The sequence below is a fragment of the Ailuropoda melanoleuca genome, chromosome 7, assembly GCF_002007445.2.
Source record: "Ailuropoda melanoleuca isolate Jingjing chromosome 7, ASM200744v2, whole genome shotgun sequence".
In the NCBI taxonomy this organism is placed as follows: Eukaryota; Metazoa; Chordata; class Mammalia; order Carnivora; family Ursidae; genus Ailuropoda; species Ailuropoda melanoleuca.
In genome coordinates, this window is record NC_048224.1 from 24,484,097 (window position 1) to 24,500,020 (window position 15,924).

General features: G+C 50.2%; 2 protein-coding genes across 6 annotated transcripts; one reads left to right on the forward strand and one right to left on the reverse strand.

Annotated features, from left to right (window-relative positions):
* Positions 1 to 4,597: 4,597 nt before the first annotated feature.
* Positions 4,598 to 7,360, reverse strand: SIGMAR1 (sigma non-opioid intracellular receptor 1). Of its 4 annotated transcripts, XM_034664051.1 has the most exons (5): positions 7,089 to 7,358; positions 6,746 to 6,946; positions 6,520 to 6,612; positions 5,806 to 5,826; positions 5,537 to 5,678 (listed from the first exon to the last, which is right to left on the reverse strand). In XM_034664051.1, the coding sequence occupies exons 1-4, from the start codon at positions 7,237 to 7,239 to the stop codon at positions 5,807 to 5,809; spliced, it is 465 nt and encodes a 154-aa protein (XP_034519942.1). In that variant the 5' UTR covers positions 7,240 to 7,358; the 3' UTR covers positions 5,537 to 5,678; position 5,806. The 4 variants fall into 4 exon arrangements, with proteins under 4 accessions (XP_002930568.1, XP_034519941.1, XP_034519942.1 ...); XM_002930522.4 differs by lacking the exon at positions 5,806 to 5,826 and having other exon boundaries at positions 4,598 to 5,678; positions 7,089 to 7,357; XM_034664052.1 differs by lacking the exons at positions 5,537 to 5,678; positions 5,806 to 5,826 and adding an exon at positions 5,849 to 6,019.
* A 4,180-nt stretch (positions 7,361 to 11,540) lies between these two features.
* On the forward strand, positions 11,541 to 14,871 carry GALT (galactose-1-phosphate uridylyltransferase). Of its 2 annotated transcripts, none has more exons than XM_034664056.1 (11): positions 11,541 to 11,704; positions 11,992 to 12,161; positions 12,396 to 12,471; positions 12,560 to 12,608; positions 12,731 to 12,860; positions 13,011 to 13,067; positions 13,221 to 13,343; positions 13,611 to 13,743; positions 13,846 to 13,929; positions 14,244 to 14,398; positions 14,689 to 14,871. In XM_034664056.1, exons 1-11 carry the CDS (start codon positions 11,623 to 11,625, stop codon positions 14,767 to 14,769), a joined length of 1,140 nt encoding a protein of 379 aa, XP_034519947.1. In that variant the 5' UTR covers positions 11,541 to 11,622; the 3' UTR covers positions 14,770 to 14,871. The 2 variants fall into 2 exon arrangements, with proteins under 2 accessions (XP_034519947.1, XP_034519948.1); XM_034664057.1 differs by having other exon boundaries at positions 11,651 to 11,786.
* The last annotated feature ends 1,053 nt before the right edge of the window (positions 14,872 to 15,924 follow it).

The window sequence follows — 15,924 nt, forward strand, 5'->3', positions numbered from 1 at the left end:
TAACAAATTACACTTAAACTTAGCAAGCTTAAAACAACGTTTATTTTCTCACAATTCTGTGGATCAGGAATTCGAGAGTGGCATAGCTGGGTGGTTCTGACTCACCACTTCTCATGAGGTTGTAGTAAACATGTTGGCTGTGGCTACAGCTACATGAAGGCTTGACTGGGACTGGAGGATCCATTTCCAGGATGGCTCACTCACACGCCTGTTGGTAGGAAGCTGTTCTCCCCCTGTGACCCTCTGCATAGGATAGGACCTGGTGCCTGAGTGTCCTCCTAACATGGCAGTTGATTTCCCCCAGAGTGACCCAAGAGAGACTAAAGAGACCCCAATGCTTTTTATGGTCTAGTCTTGGAAATCACACAGTCACTTCTGCCATGTATTTGTTAAAATTACATAACTAAGTCCAGCCCATATTCAAGGGGAAGGGAATTAGTCTTCACCTCTTAAAGGGAGGAGTATCAAGAATTTTATGGAGGCATGTTAAAACCACCACAGAGGGGCGCCTGGGAGGCTCAAATGGTTAAGTGGCTGTGCATTGGGCTCCCTGCACAGCCAGCCTGCTTCTCCCTCTCCCTCTGCCTGCTGCTTCCCCTGCTGTGCTCTCTCTGTCAAATAAATAAATAAAATCTTTAAAAATAAATAAATACATAAATAAATAATAAAATAAAACCAGCACAGAACAGGGAGTGGGATGGCGCCTGGCTGGCTCAGTTGGCAGAGCATGTGACTTTTTTTTTAAGATTTATTTTAGAGAGAGAGAGAAAGAGTGAGCGGGGTGAGGGACAGAGGGAGAGGGAGAGAGAATCTCAAGCAGACTCCCAGTGAGCGTGGAGCCCAATACAGGGCTCAATTTCAAGACCATGAGATCATGGCCCCTGCCAATAAAGAGTCGGATTCTTAACTGACTGAGCCACCTAGGCACCCCAGAGCATGCAACTCATGATCTCAGGACTGTGAGTTCGATCCCCATGTTGAGCGTTGTGCCTACTTAAATAAATAAATAATATAATAAAATTAACAAACAAACACCCTTCTGTGTTTACAAAAATGTTAAGGGAAGAACCAAGTATTGAAGGAGTGTATCCTGTGGTGGAAGTTTGCTTGATGTGTTGGAGGAAAGCAAGGAAGCCACTGTGCTAAAATAAAGTAAGCAGGGTAAATGGTCAGATGTTTGGTCATCACTGACATGGACCTTGGAGTAGGTTCCTGGAGGCAGTTAAAGGACTAAATGAGATGGAAGCCATTACAAAGTTCTGAGCAGAAGAAAAAACAAACGAAGAAGTGTCTGAGCAGAGAGTAGAAGTCTGACTCTGGCTATTGTATGGAGAATCATCCACACAGGATACAAACATGAGGGTTAATTAAGAGGCTCTTTCAGTAATCCAGGCAAGAGTAATCCAGGTCCAAGATGGCTTGGATCAGGTGGTAACAGTGGAAGTGGCAAGATGTGGGTAGTTTCTGGATATGTTTTAAAGATAAAACTGACAGGATCTGTTGATGCCTTGGATATTGGATGTGAGAATGAAAGGTATCCAAGATGTAGTGCCTGGCTGGCTCAGTGTGACTCTTGATCTCAGGGTTGTGAGTTCAAGCCCCACGTTGGGTGTAGAGATTACTTAAACATACAATCTTTTTAAAAAAGATTTTATTCATTTATTCATTTGAGAGAGAGAGAGTGAACAGGGAGAGGAGCAGAGGGAGAAGGACAAGCAGATTTCGTGCTGAGCAGAGCCTGACATGGGGCTCGATCCACTGACCCTGAGATCACAACCTGAGCCAAAATCAAGAGCCGGCCACTCAACCCACTGAGCCATCCAGGTGCCCCTAAAAATACATTTTTTTTTTAGATTTTATTTATTTATTTGTGAGAGAGAGAGCACAAGTGGGGAGAGAGGCAAGCAGAGGGAGAAGCAGAGCAAGGAGCCCGATGTGGGACTTGATCCCAGGGCCCTGGGATCATGACCTGAACCGAAGGCAGATGCTTAGCTAACTGAGCCACCCAGGCACCCAAAAATAAAATCTTAAAATTAAAAAAAAAAAAAAAAAAAAAAAAAAAAGGTATCCAAGATGATGGAGCCAAGGTTCTTGGGAGCTGGGTAAATGTAGGTACCCTGAACTCAGACAGTAAAGACTGTAAGAGATGCTGTGTTGGGAGAGAAATCCATTTGCACTGCCATTTTATTTTATTTTATTTTATTTTATTTTATTTTATTTTATTTATTTTTTAAGTTTCATTTATTTGAGAGAGAGAGAGAGCACAAGTAGGCAGAGTGGCAGGCAGGAGGGTGGGAGAAGCACACTTCCCACTGAGCAGGGAGCCCAATGCGGGGCTCGATCCCGAGACCCTGAGATCATGACCCAAGCCAAAGGCAGAGGCTTAACTGACTGAACCACCCAGGTGCCCCCGCGCTGCCATTTTAAGTGTGAGATGACAATGAGACATTCAAGTGGAGATGGAGGCAGTCAGATAGCTGAACCTGGAGCTCAGAGGTTTAGGTTAAGACAAAAAAATAGGAGTTAAGACATATAGACGGTCCTCAAGATCCATCCATGTTGTTATAAATGACAGGGTTTCCTTTTTATGGCTAAATAATATTCCATTGTATGTACGTGCAGACGCTCATACGTATATACCACATTTTCTTTATCCACTCATCCTTGCGGGCATTATGCTAAGTGAAATAAGTCAGATGAAGACAAATACTGTATGTTCTCACTTCTACATGAACTCTACAAAAATCCACACTCATAGAAACAGAGAACAGATTGATAATTGCCAGAGGCAGGGGGTGGGTGGGCATGGGGGCAGGGTGGGGGGAGTAGTGGAGCAATGAGGAAAGGTGGTCAAGAGGCACAAACTTACAGTTATAAGGTAAATAAGTCCTGCGGATGTAATGTGGAGCTTAATGCTCTAATACTGTATTATTTAATAGTATATTAAATACTATATATAGAATTGGAAAGTTGCTGAGAGTAGATACTGAAAGTTCTCACCTCAAGAAAAAAAGAACTTGTAACTATGTGAAGTGATGGATGTTAACTTATTGTGGTAATCATTCCACCATGCATGTATCAAATCATTGTATTATACACCTTCAAGTAACAGAATGTTATGTGTCAATTATATTTCGATGAAACTGTAAAAAAAAAAAAATGACATGGTTGGTTGAGAACACTGGGAGAGGTTTAGATAGAGAAGGTTGAGGATTAAGTCTTGGAAAATCGAAGGAGCCAATTTAAGAGTTAAGGAGATAAGAAAGAGCAAAGGAGCCAACTCAGGAAGAGTAGTGTCCTGGAAGCTGTGTTTTAAGAGCGATTAACTGAGTCAAATGCAAGTTAAGAAATAACCATTGGACCTAGCAACTGAGATAGGGAGGAGTCTGGGAGACTAGTATGTGGAAAGGAAGAGAGGACAAGGGGAACTAGGGCATTCCTGATAGATGTGGTCTCTGAGCCTAGAGGCAGAGCTGGGTTATGGGGTGGGAGAAATCCTTAGAGGCTTGGCTTTGCAACCCGGTGGAGAGGCCCCAGCCAGGACCTGTCATGGCCAATACGGTGGTGGTAGAGAGATGTTGGAATGGCCATCTTGCCTGGGCCTCACATTCACTCAGAGCCGCAAACTGAAACTTTTGATGTTGTTTCCAAATGGTTATACATGTAGTCTTTTGTGTTGTTGTTCATTAGAATGCTGAGTTTGGGGATACCTGGGTTGCTCAGTCAGTTGGTCACCTGCCTTCATCTTGGGTCATAATCCCAGGGTCCTGGGATCTAGTCCCGCATCGGGCTCCTTGTTCAGTGGGGAGTCTGCTTCTCCCTCTGCTTGTGCTCTCTCTCAAATAAATAAATAACTTTATAGAATGTTGAGTTTGTATATAAAAATTGTATATTTTGGGGTGCCCGGGTGGCTTAGTTGGTTAAGCATCTGCCTTGGGCTCAGGTCATGATCTCAGGGTCCTGGGATTGAGTCCCATATGGGGCTCCTTGCTCAGCAGGGAGCCTGCTTCTCCCTCTCCGTCTCAAATAAATAAAATCTTTTTAAAAATTGTATATTTTTATAACCAGTTTCTTTCTGTTCTTAATATACCAGGAGTCCTAAGAAGTGAGAGTGGTCTGGGTCTTACTCAACCTCAGAACAGGGCCAGGAAGAATGAGGCAAGTGAGGTGCCAGGGTACAAAATTTAAGGCAAATGCAGTATCCCTGGGAGTGGGTGCACCTTAGGCACTTTTTTTGCCGCATCCTACTGCCAGCCTCACCTACCTCAGATACCACCAGGTAGTGTCCCTGCTCTCCACCCCTGGGGCTTCTACAAGTCAGGTGTCCTGGAGAAGGAAGACTGGAGAGGAAGAACTCCTAACTCTGGTTGGGGGTGGACATGATACCCTGGAAACAGACAAAAATGATTACCGTGCCACCTTCAGTTCAAAAGTGGGTATACACTGCCACCCCGTGGCCATCCAGGATTAGATTCCCAGGGCTATTTCCAGAATGGGACCGGCAGAGGTAAGGCAAGATCAAGACACACACCATCTCACCCAGCCCTTAATTTCTTCACATTAGCAGGTTTTCCTGCTGTTCAGACACACGAAGAAATGAAACTGTTCAACAGGTCTTTATTAACAGAGACAGATGGACAGACAGTGCATCAAAGGCAGTGTCTAAAAGCTGTGATGGGGGTGTATGTGCGCAGAAAAGGCCTTCTCTAGGCCAGGGATGGCTCCCTGGACCTAGGCTAACCTCTTTAGGTCCCCTGCCCAGCAGTGGGCCCTGAACTGAAGCCAGCCTCCCCATCATACTCCTGAGGGATGAATGGGATTGGGGGCAGGGGTCTTTCAGGACAGGAGGACCCTGACCTCAGCATTCTCCATTCTTACAGTTCCCCAGTTGACTTGGTTGCTGAGAGGGTGGGGGACAGTCCACAAGAGCACTTGCATAGCAGGGGAAGAGAATGGGGGTAAGGCATATGGTGAGGACAGGGAGATGAAGAGGGCCTCCACAGGCAACCCTTCATCTTCCTCCACCCTCAACTGCTGCTGGATTGAGGGGTCAGGCCCAGACAGAGTATAATACCCACACCCATCCCTAACTCCAGAGCCCTGACTGGTGGCAGGGAAGCTCTGGAAAGGCCTAAGTTAGTGAGTCAAGCCTGTAGTATGTGTGTCTGCATATGACCGGCCCCCTTGGTATGTATGGGGCTTCCTTTCTGGATGGGTGTGAATGCATGATGCTGCTGTACACATGGGATTGTATCTGCATGTATGTCCCATATGTTCCCATGAGTCTCTATGTTTGGTTGTGTAAGCATGTATGTCCCTGCTCGTACACCAGAACTTAGTAGTTGCATGTTGTGAGTATGTCCCTGTCTTTTCACGTGGGCTCCAGGAAGTGGATGTGTGCGGGCCTGCCCGCTCCTGTATATCCACAGGTCCTCCTTCAGGCCTGGCTGGTCAGGGGTCCTGGCCGAAGAGGTAGGTGGTGAGCTCAAGCCGGAGGCCCCGGGCATAGGCGCGAAGAGTATAGAAGAGTGTGAGGAAGTCCTGGGTGCTGAAGATTGTGTCAGCCAGTGCGAAGGCCAGGGTAGATGGGATGACACCTCGGCCATACTCCACCATCCATGTGTTTGGCCCCCATTCCACAGCCGTTGCCTCACCAGGCCCATGCACCACGGTCTCTCCTGGGGAACAGGGAGTACCCACATAAGGAGCCTAGCCCTCCCCTTCCATTGCTGCCACCTCCCTAGCCCGTGGGTTATCTGGAGGCAGGGAATAGAGCAGAAGCTTCAGGAAAGGAAAAAGCCTTACCTCACTGGCCTGGTCGCCCATCTGGAAGAGTAAGAAGCCAAGATAGCCACTCCTAAGTTTTCCTCTGTGGGATCACCTGGCTCATGTCCTCTTTGGGGGGAAGCCAGGGAGGGCCACCTCACCTGGCCATGGGCCACTGTATGGGAGTCCTGGAAGTCTGCATTCCCAAGCCTCCCTCATGTCAGGCAGAAATTTAGCTAAACTTGGGCTGGGCCTGTTAGATAGGGAGGGGTGATTATAAGATTTGTGTGGCTTTCTGAGAAATGTAGCTGTTCAATTATAATGCCTGTCATGCCTGTAACACTCAACCTCAAACTTAGTGGAAGTCCAAAGCTCTACTTTTCATGTAAAATGTTTCACCACAGAAACAAGGAAGACGATGGTCTGTCTTGTTTTGGGGGGTATGAGAGCGTATCTGATTACCCAACTGTCTCCCCAACAACTGCTGGAATATTGGATGAATAAAACAGTGTCTTGGTAGATAAAAATCAGACATGGTTAACAGGAAGCTGTTACAATTTGTTTCCTTTTGACAGTGGAAAGCAACAGAGACCCTTGGACCTGCTTCAATCAACGACCTGTGGCTTATCTGCGGGGATAAGGGAACCAGGGGAGAGCCCCCAACATACTCCCTTTCCATGCTATGTCTCTCCTCCAACTATGGGCACCCCAGAACGAAGCGACCCACCTCTCTGACAGAGCCCCCCTACCCACCTGGGTAGAAGACCTCACTTTTGGTAGTGCCCTCTCTCCACTGGTGGAAGGTGCCAGAGATGATGGTGTCCGAGATCTCAGCCCAATAGCGCCCTGAGGGACAATCAGATGGACACCGAGTATCAGGGTATTAGCGCCAATACATGGCTTGACCAAACATCAGGAAAGAGGGCATGAGCCCTTGTACAGCCCCAGCCTCCCAGTTCGGCCCGCCGCCAGCACTGACCCGAGTGGCCGCGAGAGCCCAGGGCGGTGCCGAAGAGCAGCACGTACTCGGACAGTGAGGCGTGCAGAAGGCACATGGCGCCCATCCAGCCGCCCGCGTTCACGAACACCCACTGCAGCTCCTCGTCGGGCAACACGTGGCCTGGGTGCAGCCGCCGTAGTTCCACGATCAGCCTAGAGAAGGCCAGCTCGTGGTCCAGCCCTGGCGGGGGCAGAGGAACAACAGTCAGAGCCAGCACCACTCCGAACTCCGGAAAGGCGCCTCTGAAACTCCCAGCTCGGCTCGGGCCTCCCCAGGCCTCTGCCCTCCACCCGTTCACTCGCCCGGTCATCCGTCGGCTCACCCGCGTACTGCCGGGCCAGCTGTGCGATCTCTTCGTGCTGGAAGACGAAGCTTTGCGTGCCCATCCAGAGCCAGACCACCTGGGCCAGCACAGCTGCGGCAGCCAGGAGCAGCGCGGCCCACACCCACCGCCGGCCCACTGCCCACTGCATCCCGGCGGGCGGCCTGGCAGAGTAGCGAAGGAACAAACTGGGGCCTGGGACTGTGACTCCACTGCCTCCAAACCTGCGGCGCTCAGTCCACTACCGTTCCCCCGCCACAGCCGTGGTACGGCTTGCGCTGGCCAATCAGAACAGTCCGGGCACCCGGGCACCGCCCCTCGGGTTGAACCATTTCCTCTCGGGGAGCGGGGAGCGCCAAGGGGTGGGGCGGAGCCTCGCGCGTGATGCAAGGAGGCGGGGCTAAGCCATCCCAGCTGCCCCCTTTAGGGCCTACAAGCGGGGTCTCTCCGAGCGCCATACCACGTGTGGGTGGGGGTGTGAGTGTGGGTGGGGCTTGGTGGCCGTGACACGCCGAATGGACAGGTCCGCTTGGGCTCCCAGGTGAAGCGGGCGAGCCCGGAAGCAGAGCCTTCCGGGACCTGTGATTGTCACCTTTGCTAGCACAGAAGGTGGGAGGAGGCGCTTCTGCCTAGGAATGTTACGGAAGGCTTTCTAGAGGCGGTGGCGCCTGAGCAATGTGTTTAAGGGAAATGGGAAGGGCATTCTAGGGAATGAGGCCTATTCCAAGCAAGAACAAAGGCGAGACAGCATGGGGTCTTTTTTGGAGCCTACGATTCATTCTTTGTTTTGAAGCACAAAATGTGAGAGGAGGGCATTGTAAACCAACAGGGTTATGGGGAGGGAAATGATGAAGAGAAGCAAAGGAGGAAAGAAGCAGCAAAGTGTGGTGATTAAGAAACTCTGGAGCGGGACTGGGTTAAAAGCCTGGCTCCTGCCACCTACTAGTTGTGCGATCTTGGGTAAGTTATTTAAACCCTGTGACTCAGTTTTCTCATTTGTGAAATGGGATGAACAAAGGTACCTACCTCATAGTACATAGATTCATTGTGATGAAGATTAAATGAGTTAATATTTATAAAGCAGTTAGAGCCTCTCAAGTGGCAACATATGTGTTTGTTATATAAACAAAACACAAAGAATAGAGCTGGAAGAGCATAGCATCACACATGGTAGTGATGGAATGAAGGGTCATCACAGTCAAATGTAATTGAGAGTTCTGATAAAATGATGGGAAATGGTCATTAGGTTTCTCAGTAGGGGCATGTAGCAGAGATAATGCTATACATTCATGAATCTATTTCCTTTTGCTCTTAGGCAGCCAGGTTACATTCCACGGTATACTCTGTAGTTAGATGAGGCCATATGATTGTGTTCTGGCCAATGCAGTACCGCCAGAAATTATGTATGCCACTTCCAGGTCTGGCTTCTAAAACCTGTGAAATTCTTTACATTCTTTCTCTTCCCTCATCTATTATCTTAGTTACAGAGAATTAAGTAGTGGAGAATTCTGAATACTGCTTCCTCTCTCCCCCCACAATGGACAGTGTTGCTAAGCCACTGAGTTTGGGGGGTGGGGTGTCATTTGCTACAGCAACTAAGATTACTTAACCTAATACAGGCCACTAGACATGTTACACTGTATCGTGCAGGTAAGAGTGGAGGCTGGGGGGCGCCTGGGTGGCACAGCGGTTAAGCGTCTGCCTTCGGCTCAGGGCGTGATCCCGGCGTTATGGGATCGAGCCCCACATCAGGCTCCTCCGCTATGAGCCTGCTTCTTCCTCTCCCACTCCCCCTGCTTGTGTTCCCTCTCTCACTGGCTGTCTCTATCTCTGTCGAATAAATAAATAAAATCTTTAAAAACAAAAAAAAGAATAGAGGCTGGGAAGATGGACTATTTTTTGAGAAACTTGGCCAAGAAGGGAAAGATAAAAAAAGGGATTATCTAGAGGAAAATGCATGATGGAGGGAACGTTTTTGTATTGGCTCCGGCTTCTGTGAGACTCCTGAGCTGACCATTCTCTTAAGATCCCTGAGGACCAGAGACTAACCCCCAAAGCTGGCCTCTGCGCCCCTGTTTAGGCAGAACTCTGGGACTTTCTAGGTCTGCAGTTCCCCTGGTCTTTCAGAAGGCTTCTCTAGCACACATTGTTGTTGTTGTTGTTGTTTTTAATTGGTCACAGCCGTATTCTCTAAATGTTAAGAAACAAAATTCAACCAAGTAAATTTGAAGATCTACTTGGCTTTCTTAAACAATTCATGAATCAGGCAGCACCCCATCTAGCAAGTAGAGGGGAGCTCCGAGGAGGAGGTATACAAAATGGAAAGTTGTGGAGCTGATTTGGGGCTTGATCTCAAGACCCTGAGATTGTGACCTGAGCCAAAGTCAAGAGTCAGATGCTTAAGGTGCCCCGGAAGTGGAAAGTTTTTATAGGAAGAAGTCTGGGACAAGAAAGTTACGAGAAAGAGAAAAGGGTTGTTCCAGGGAAGTTCCTTTTGCCTTAGGGGAAAAGCAGAGGATGTTATTATGCAGATCACCTCGTCTTCCTTTGGGGGAGAGGGCCCAAGTAGGGACTCATTGGTCCTAATTGGAAAATTCTTGACTAACCAGGGAAGACTACATTTCTGAGGAAGTTTAAACCACAGTTAGATGAGCATTAAACCCCGGTTTGAAAACTCGACAATTGTGACACCGGTTTGGGCCTGTAGTTTTCTTTTTAACGACATCGTAGAAGAGATCTTGGAGGGGAAGGGCTCGGTAGGCCCCATCTCAGCCATCGTTTTCTTCCCCCAAAAAGTGATCTTGGGGAGACACAGGAGAGGTTTGGAAATGTTTCTTAAGAGATGCTTCTGAAGGGGGTGAGGAGTTAGCTGGCACTGTTGAGGGAGCAGAAGGCAAGCTGAGGACAAAGCACAAGCTGACACCCCTTAGGGCCCTCCCCCCCCCAGGTGGGACTTGTGTGACATTCCTCAGGCACTGCTGGCTGCCCTAAAGCTAAGGGAAGGAAAAACAAATGGTTAACTTATAGAGATCACAGTCCTGCAAGACATGAGTCTCCCTCAGTTTACAAGTGTTTTAGTGACATTCGTAAGAAAAAACATTCTTCTCAATAACCTAACTTCCAGAAGGAAGCTCTCGACTGTCTTCATGTTAATGCTTTACTAGAGGAAAAAACAACCTTAACTTGACAATGGCCAGGCCTCCAGTATCTTGTAGGTCCTCTTTAGCATGTGAAAGTTCTTTTAAAAACCTCCCTTTTTCCTAACCCCCAGCTCCCAATCAGCCACCCCTCACAACTCCGGTGCAGTAGCTCTATCCCCCTGCTTTAATAAAATCACCTTTTTGCACCAAAGATGTCTCAAGAATTATTTCTTGGCGTTCGGCTCTGGACCTCACCTACATTCAAAACTACATCAGAATGATCCAAGGAGTGGCCCTGAAGCACTGGTGTTCTTGGGGAAGTCGGGCTGCCTCCAAAATCCAGTCACTCCAACAACAAAGATGGCTGAGAGAGGAGGAAAGCAAATCTTCTATCCCAACTCCCCTCACCCCCACCCCTAAGAATGAAGAGCCAGTGGTATAGGTAAAATCCTCATTTCTCAGTTCCCTGCCCCCTACCCCCTACCTAGTAGCCTCTTCAGATTCCAGTCTGAGGACCTAGGGCAGAGATTAGGTAAATGACCAATGACCCAGTTTTTGCATCTGAGTTGCAAAACACCTGGGTTGGCCTTTCCTGGGTTGGGGGAAGGGGCCTCCCCACTACTGCAGAGCTCCTAGCTCACAAGGTTTTTCTGTCTTGAGTCTCACTGAAATCTCAGGCATTTTAGGGCAGCGAGAAGAGCCTGGAAACTTGGGTTCAAATCTTAGCTAGACCACTGATCCTCTGGGTGATCTCAGTCTTCTGTTCTTCACTGTGGAATGAGGAGGAGGTTCAAACATTATTTAGATGTCTTTTTGAAAGTGCCAGGGGAAGACTTAATTTGAATTTTATCCTAGTGTAAAGGGACCACCTCCGATCCCACCTAAATGGCTTCTCCTCCACCATATAGCCATTGAGCAAGTAAGTGAGGTAATTGCGGATCCAGGGTTATACCCCTACTTGGCCCTAGACCGTAAGCTGCGGGAGAGCAGAGACCATGCCTGACTTCTGCAGGGGCATCTCTTTGCCCCACATGGAGCCTAGGTGCCTGGCACACATATTCAGTAAATATTTGCTAAATGAATGACCGAATGAACTACTGAATACGGGAAAGAAATCTTGTGAGCGTCACGGAGCTGAGGGATCTGCAATAAGCGGCTTTTACAGAGATTCTTCTAGGGCAGTGACTTGGCCCCAGGAGTGTACTGGGACGACCAAAGTGGCCCCCCAGAGTGCTAGGCTTTGCTGAGTCCCGCTCGCGATTGGGCGGGCCGGCCCTTAGGCAGTCACGTGCTGGCGGCTGGCCAATCATCGGGGGCGGGGCGGAGCAGCTCGGGAGGAGGTGAGAGTCGGCTCTGCAGAGTTTCTGACGATCCCCACCCATACGAGTGGCTTAATGTCGGGCAGCGGATCAACCCCTGAGCAGCGCCAGCAGGCGTCAGAGGCGGACGCCACGGCCACAACCTTCCGGGCGAGCGGTAACTGCAGGGCGTCTGGGACTCGCTGGAAAGCGGAGCCGAGCCCTCCCTTTGCTTAGGAAGTTACCGTCCCTTCCCCCAGGTCGGCGCGCCCACCCCGCCAAGCCGGCGCGACTGAGTTGGGGCCCCAGGCTAATAGGAGCTGGGAAAGCTCAAACCCGGGCCTTTGGCTCCTGAGTAGGACACGGCTGAGAGGGTGCTTCCGAGCTTGGGCCTGCTGGTGCTTGAGACCCAGGGCAGAGAGGATCGGAGAGTTTTCCTGACTGATCTCGCCTCTCTGTCTCCAGAACATCAGCATATCCGCTACAACCCGCTACAAGATGAGTGGGTGCTGGTGTCAGCTCACCGCATGAAGCGGCCTTGGCAGGGGCAAGTAGAGCCCCAGCTCCTGAACACAGTTCCCCGCCACGACCCCCACAACCCTCTATGTCCCGGGGCTACACGGGCCAATGGAGAGGTAAGCCTTTAGAATCTACATCTGCAGCTGGGCCAGTAGTAGTTCCCTCTTAGAGCTGCCTCTTATCCACAAGGAAGTGGAACTCCTTCTGTGTCATGTTCCACCAAGTCTTCTGACCCCACAGCAGGATTTCCACACCCCCTTGTGGCCTGTCCTTCAGCCTGTCCCCTGAAGCCCACCATGTCCCTGGTGGGTATGGAGCAGCAAATGCTTCTAGCCAATCCTTGTCAGTAGGTGAATCCCTTCTATGATGGCACCTTCCTGTTTGACAACGACTTTCCAGCTCTGCAGCCTGATGCCCCCAATCCAGGTAACCTGGCTCTAGATGCTGTTGGGGGGAAAGAGGCTGGACCTCTTGGGGGACTTCTGTTGCAGAGAGTGATACCCTTTTATCTCAGGACCCAGTGATCATCCCCTTTTCCAAGCAGAGGCTGCTCGAGGAGTTTGGTAACTATGGATTTCCTCTCTTACCTTCAGCGCAGGGCTTGGACTGAGCACGAGGGTTGGGCCCTGCCCCTAGTACGGCCTAGCCGTATATCTCTGTCATTTCTCCCTCCCACACCACCTAGTAAGGTCATGTGCTTCCACCCCTGGTCCGATGTAACACTACCACTCATGTCAGTCCCTGAGATCCGCGCTGTCGTCGATGCATGGGCCTCAGTGACAGAGGAGCTGGGAGCCCAGTACCCTTGGGTGCAGGTCTGTGAGATTGCCCCCTCCCCTGGATGGGCAGGGAGGGGTGGTGCAGCTTTGGTGCTGGGAAGTAGTATTCCTGTTTTCACAGGTTGTGGTCGGGAGAGGCTGATTTGGTGTCTCCGGCTAGTAAAGCTCCCTACTTCTACCCGATAGATCTTTGAAAACAAAGGAGCCATGATGGGCTGTTCCAACCCCCATCCCCACTGCCAGGTAAGTGTGTCAGGGGCTCCAGTGGATTTCTGGGGTGAGTCCAAGGCAGTACTGTGGGGAAGGGAACTGGAGGGACAGAATAAGTATGCTAGTAATGTGGAGGCTTGGAGGTGAAGGAGCTGCCAGCTCTTCTCTGCTCCTGCCCATTGACAGGTGTGGGCCAGTAGTTTTCTACCAGATATTGCCCAGCGTGAGGAGCGATCTCAGCGGGCCTATCAGAGTCAACATGGAGAGCCCCTGCTAATGGAATATGGTCACCAGGAACTGCTCAGAAAGGTGGGGAAAAGGCAGACCCCATTTTCCCAAGGAACCCCTAACCTCACCCCAAAAGAGAAAGGTGTGTGAGAAGGGTAGAAGGGAAATAGTAGAGAGACTTGATGGCAATAATCTAAAGGAGAAATGGTGGTGGCTTACATTAGGGTGGTAGTGGTGGAGTGATGAGAAGCCATCAGATTCTGGTACATTTTTTCTTTTTCTCCTGCCTATTTGCTGATAATCCCCCACGCGCACTTTGATGACTTTATCTCCACTTGGTCCGCCCAGGAACGTCTGGTCTTAACCAGTGAGCACTGGTTAGTACTGGTCCCCTTTTGGGCAGTGTGGCCCTTCCAGACACTGCTGCTGCCCCGTCGGCATGTGCGGCGCCTGCCTGAGCTAACCCCTGCTGAGCGTGATGGTGAGTCTCCCAGCTGGGACTCTGGGACCAGGCACAGGATGCGGATGGCTCTAGTAGGGCCTGCATTTTGGCCCCAGGCTGAGAGTCAGGCTCTGATTCCAGATCTAGCCTCCATCATGAAGAAGCTGTTGACCAAGTATGACAACCTATTTGAGACATCCTTTCCCTACTCCATGGGCTGGCACGGTAAGGTTTTTTGAGCATCCATACCTAGCCCCAACACCATTTCTGAGGTCCTGACACCAAGCTCAGTGGACTGCAACCCCCAGCAGGCTTTGAAATATTTGTTGGGGGAAGTGTCTTGAGCAGGGCTGCTGGGACTGAAGGTGGAACAGCAAACTTGGTGAAACTACGTCTCCCGATATTTTCCAATGCCTCGTCTACTCACTGGCAAGGATGCTGGGAGATGTAGTTTTCAGGTACCTAGCCTGGTTTGGGGGTAGGCGCTAGACTGAAGAACTAAAAAATGGCTCTCCTCTGTTATCTCTTCCTCCTGTCAGGGGCTCCCACGGGATCAGAGGCTGGAGCCAACTGGGATCACTGGCAGCTGCATGCTCATTACTACCCTCCACTCCTACGCTCTGCAACCGTCCGGAAATTCATGGTTGGCTATGAAATGCTTGCCCAGGCTCAGAGGGACCTCACCCCTGAGCAGGTCAGATTTCAGAGCACCCTCAGTCCTTGGGTTCCCTTTGTCTACCATTTCCCCAAGGGAGCCCAATCATGACCCTGAAAGCCTCTATAACCTAGGCATTCCTCCGGACTCAGAAGCTGCTCAGCTCTGTCCTCTGGTTACTCTGGCAGTCCTTATCACCGGGCTCCTGGTCCTGCAAGCCTGCCCCCAGTGTCTCCTAGGCACTCGTTACTACTGTTCCACTCATACCACTCCACACCACCATTCTGGGCAGCCTTTATCCTCCGTGATTGCCCCCTGTTCCCTTCCAGGCTGCGGAGAGACTAAGGACACTTCCTGAGGTTCATTACCGCCTGGGGCAGAAGGATAGGGAGACAGCAACCATCGCCTGACCACGCTGACCACAGGGCCTTCTGCTTGAGGGAACCAGGGCCTAGGGTTGGGAAGATGTGGGATCAATAAAACTAAACTGTGTTTCTCAAACTTTAATCACATATTCTAGTGACAGAGGAGTCTGAACTATAATCATCAGGGATCTGGGTTAAAGACTGATGGCACAGCACCAGCCACAACTTTTCTTTGCCTGCAGATGTGCAATGCAAAAACTTAAAAGAGTACAAAAATTCCACCCCAAATCTCTGAACAAAATGAATACTCAATGTTATGTCTGGCCTATAGATTCTTATTCCTGGAGTAACAAAGGCATCACAGTTGAAGAAATTTTTAAAATCCTGAGTTCTTGTCTGTGGCTAAGGCTTTGGGAAGGCCAGAGCCCCCTTCACCACCACCCCTAGGATGATATGTCAGCTCAACAAGCCTAGGCCTGAGGGTTTGGTGGGGAGCGGGTGAGCAGGATTCTGGTCCCAGTGGTCAGTGGACAGACACTGGGCTGCTGGCCAAAATCCTGGCTTTGTGAGTGGCTGCAGCTTGGCTCTGCTCCAGCCCACATGGGCTGAAGGGGTGGGTAGGGAACGTGTACATGGCCTTGTGTCCTTTTCTTCTCTAGATTCTCACTTGTAGCATGTATGGGCAGGCTCTCCACACTTGTGTTGCCCATGTGCCCCAATCATTGCAGGGGAAGAAAGGAAGAAAGCAGCTCTGGCAGGGGAGGGGCTATCAGAGTTAAGAGCCCCAGCACTGGAAGTAGGGACCTTGAGTCTGCCTCTTCCCCTCTGGACCTGCTTCCTTGGCAGGATGGTATGACTGTGTGGCAGTAATAGGGCACGCAACCCAGGAGACCTGCTGCCACCTAGTGCCCTGCAAACTTTCAGGTAAGGATAGGGCTTGTGAGCCACGCAAGGATGGCCTGAGGCTTTTTATCTTTGTTCTTCTCTCAAGGCACGTGAGTTTGGGAGGGGCTTTCATGCCTAGACTAGACAGTGATGACTTGGCCCGGAGAACCTTGGCCGCCTGCCCTCTAGTCCAGGGTTTTTTCTTCCTTGAGACCCTGAAGGGGTAGGGTCTGGGACTTCGAGTGTCTGGAAGGAGCTGAGAAAGACTTGTACACATATCCCTTGAGACCCCAGTGACTGGGGAGTAGATGTGAA

What these genes read in the sequence shown, in the direction of transcription:
- SIGMAR1 (XM_002930522.4), bottom strand. Translation starts at nt 7,239, where the DNA reads ATGCAGTGGGCAGTGGGCCGGCGGTGGGTGTGGGCCGCGCTGCTCCTG. An exon ending in GCTGGCCCGGCAGTACGCGG is followed by an intron (nt 6,947 to 7,088) that starts GTGAGCCGACGG and finishes TGCCCCCGCCAG; the next exon opens with GGCTGGACCACGAGCTGGCC. An exon ending in GGGCTCTCGCGGCCACTCGG is followed by an intron (nt 6,613 to 6,745) that starts GTCAGTGCTGGC and finishes ATTGTCCCTCAG; the next exon opens with GGCGCTATTGGGCTGAGATC.
- GALT (XM_034664056.1), top strand. Translation starts at nt 11,623, where the DNA reads ATGTCGGGCAGCGGATCAACCCCTGAGCAGCGCCAGCAGGCGTCAGAG. An exon ending in CCCAGTACCCTTGGGTGCAG is followed by an intron (nt 12,861 to 13,010) that starts GTCTGTGAGATT and finishes TCTACCCGATAG; the next exon opens with ATCTTTGAAAACAAAGGAGC. An exon ending in CTACTCCATGGGCTGGCACG is followed by an intron (nt 13,930 to 14,243) that starts GTAAGGTTTTTT and finishes TCCTCCTGTCAG; the next exon opens with GGGCTCCCACGGGATCAGAG.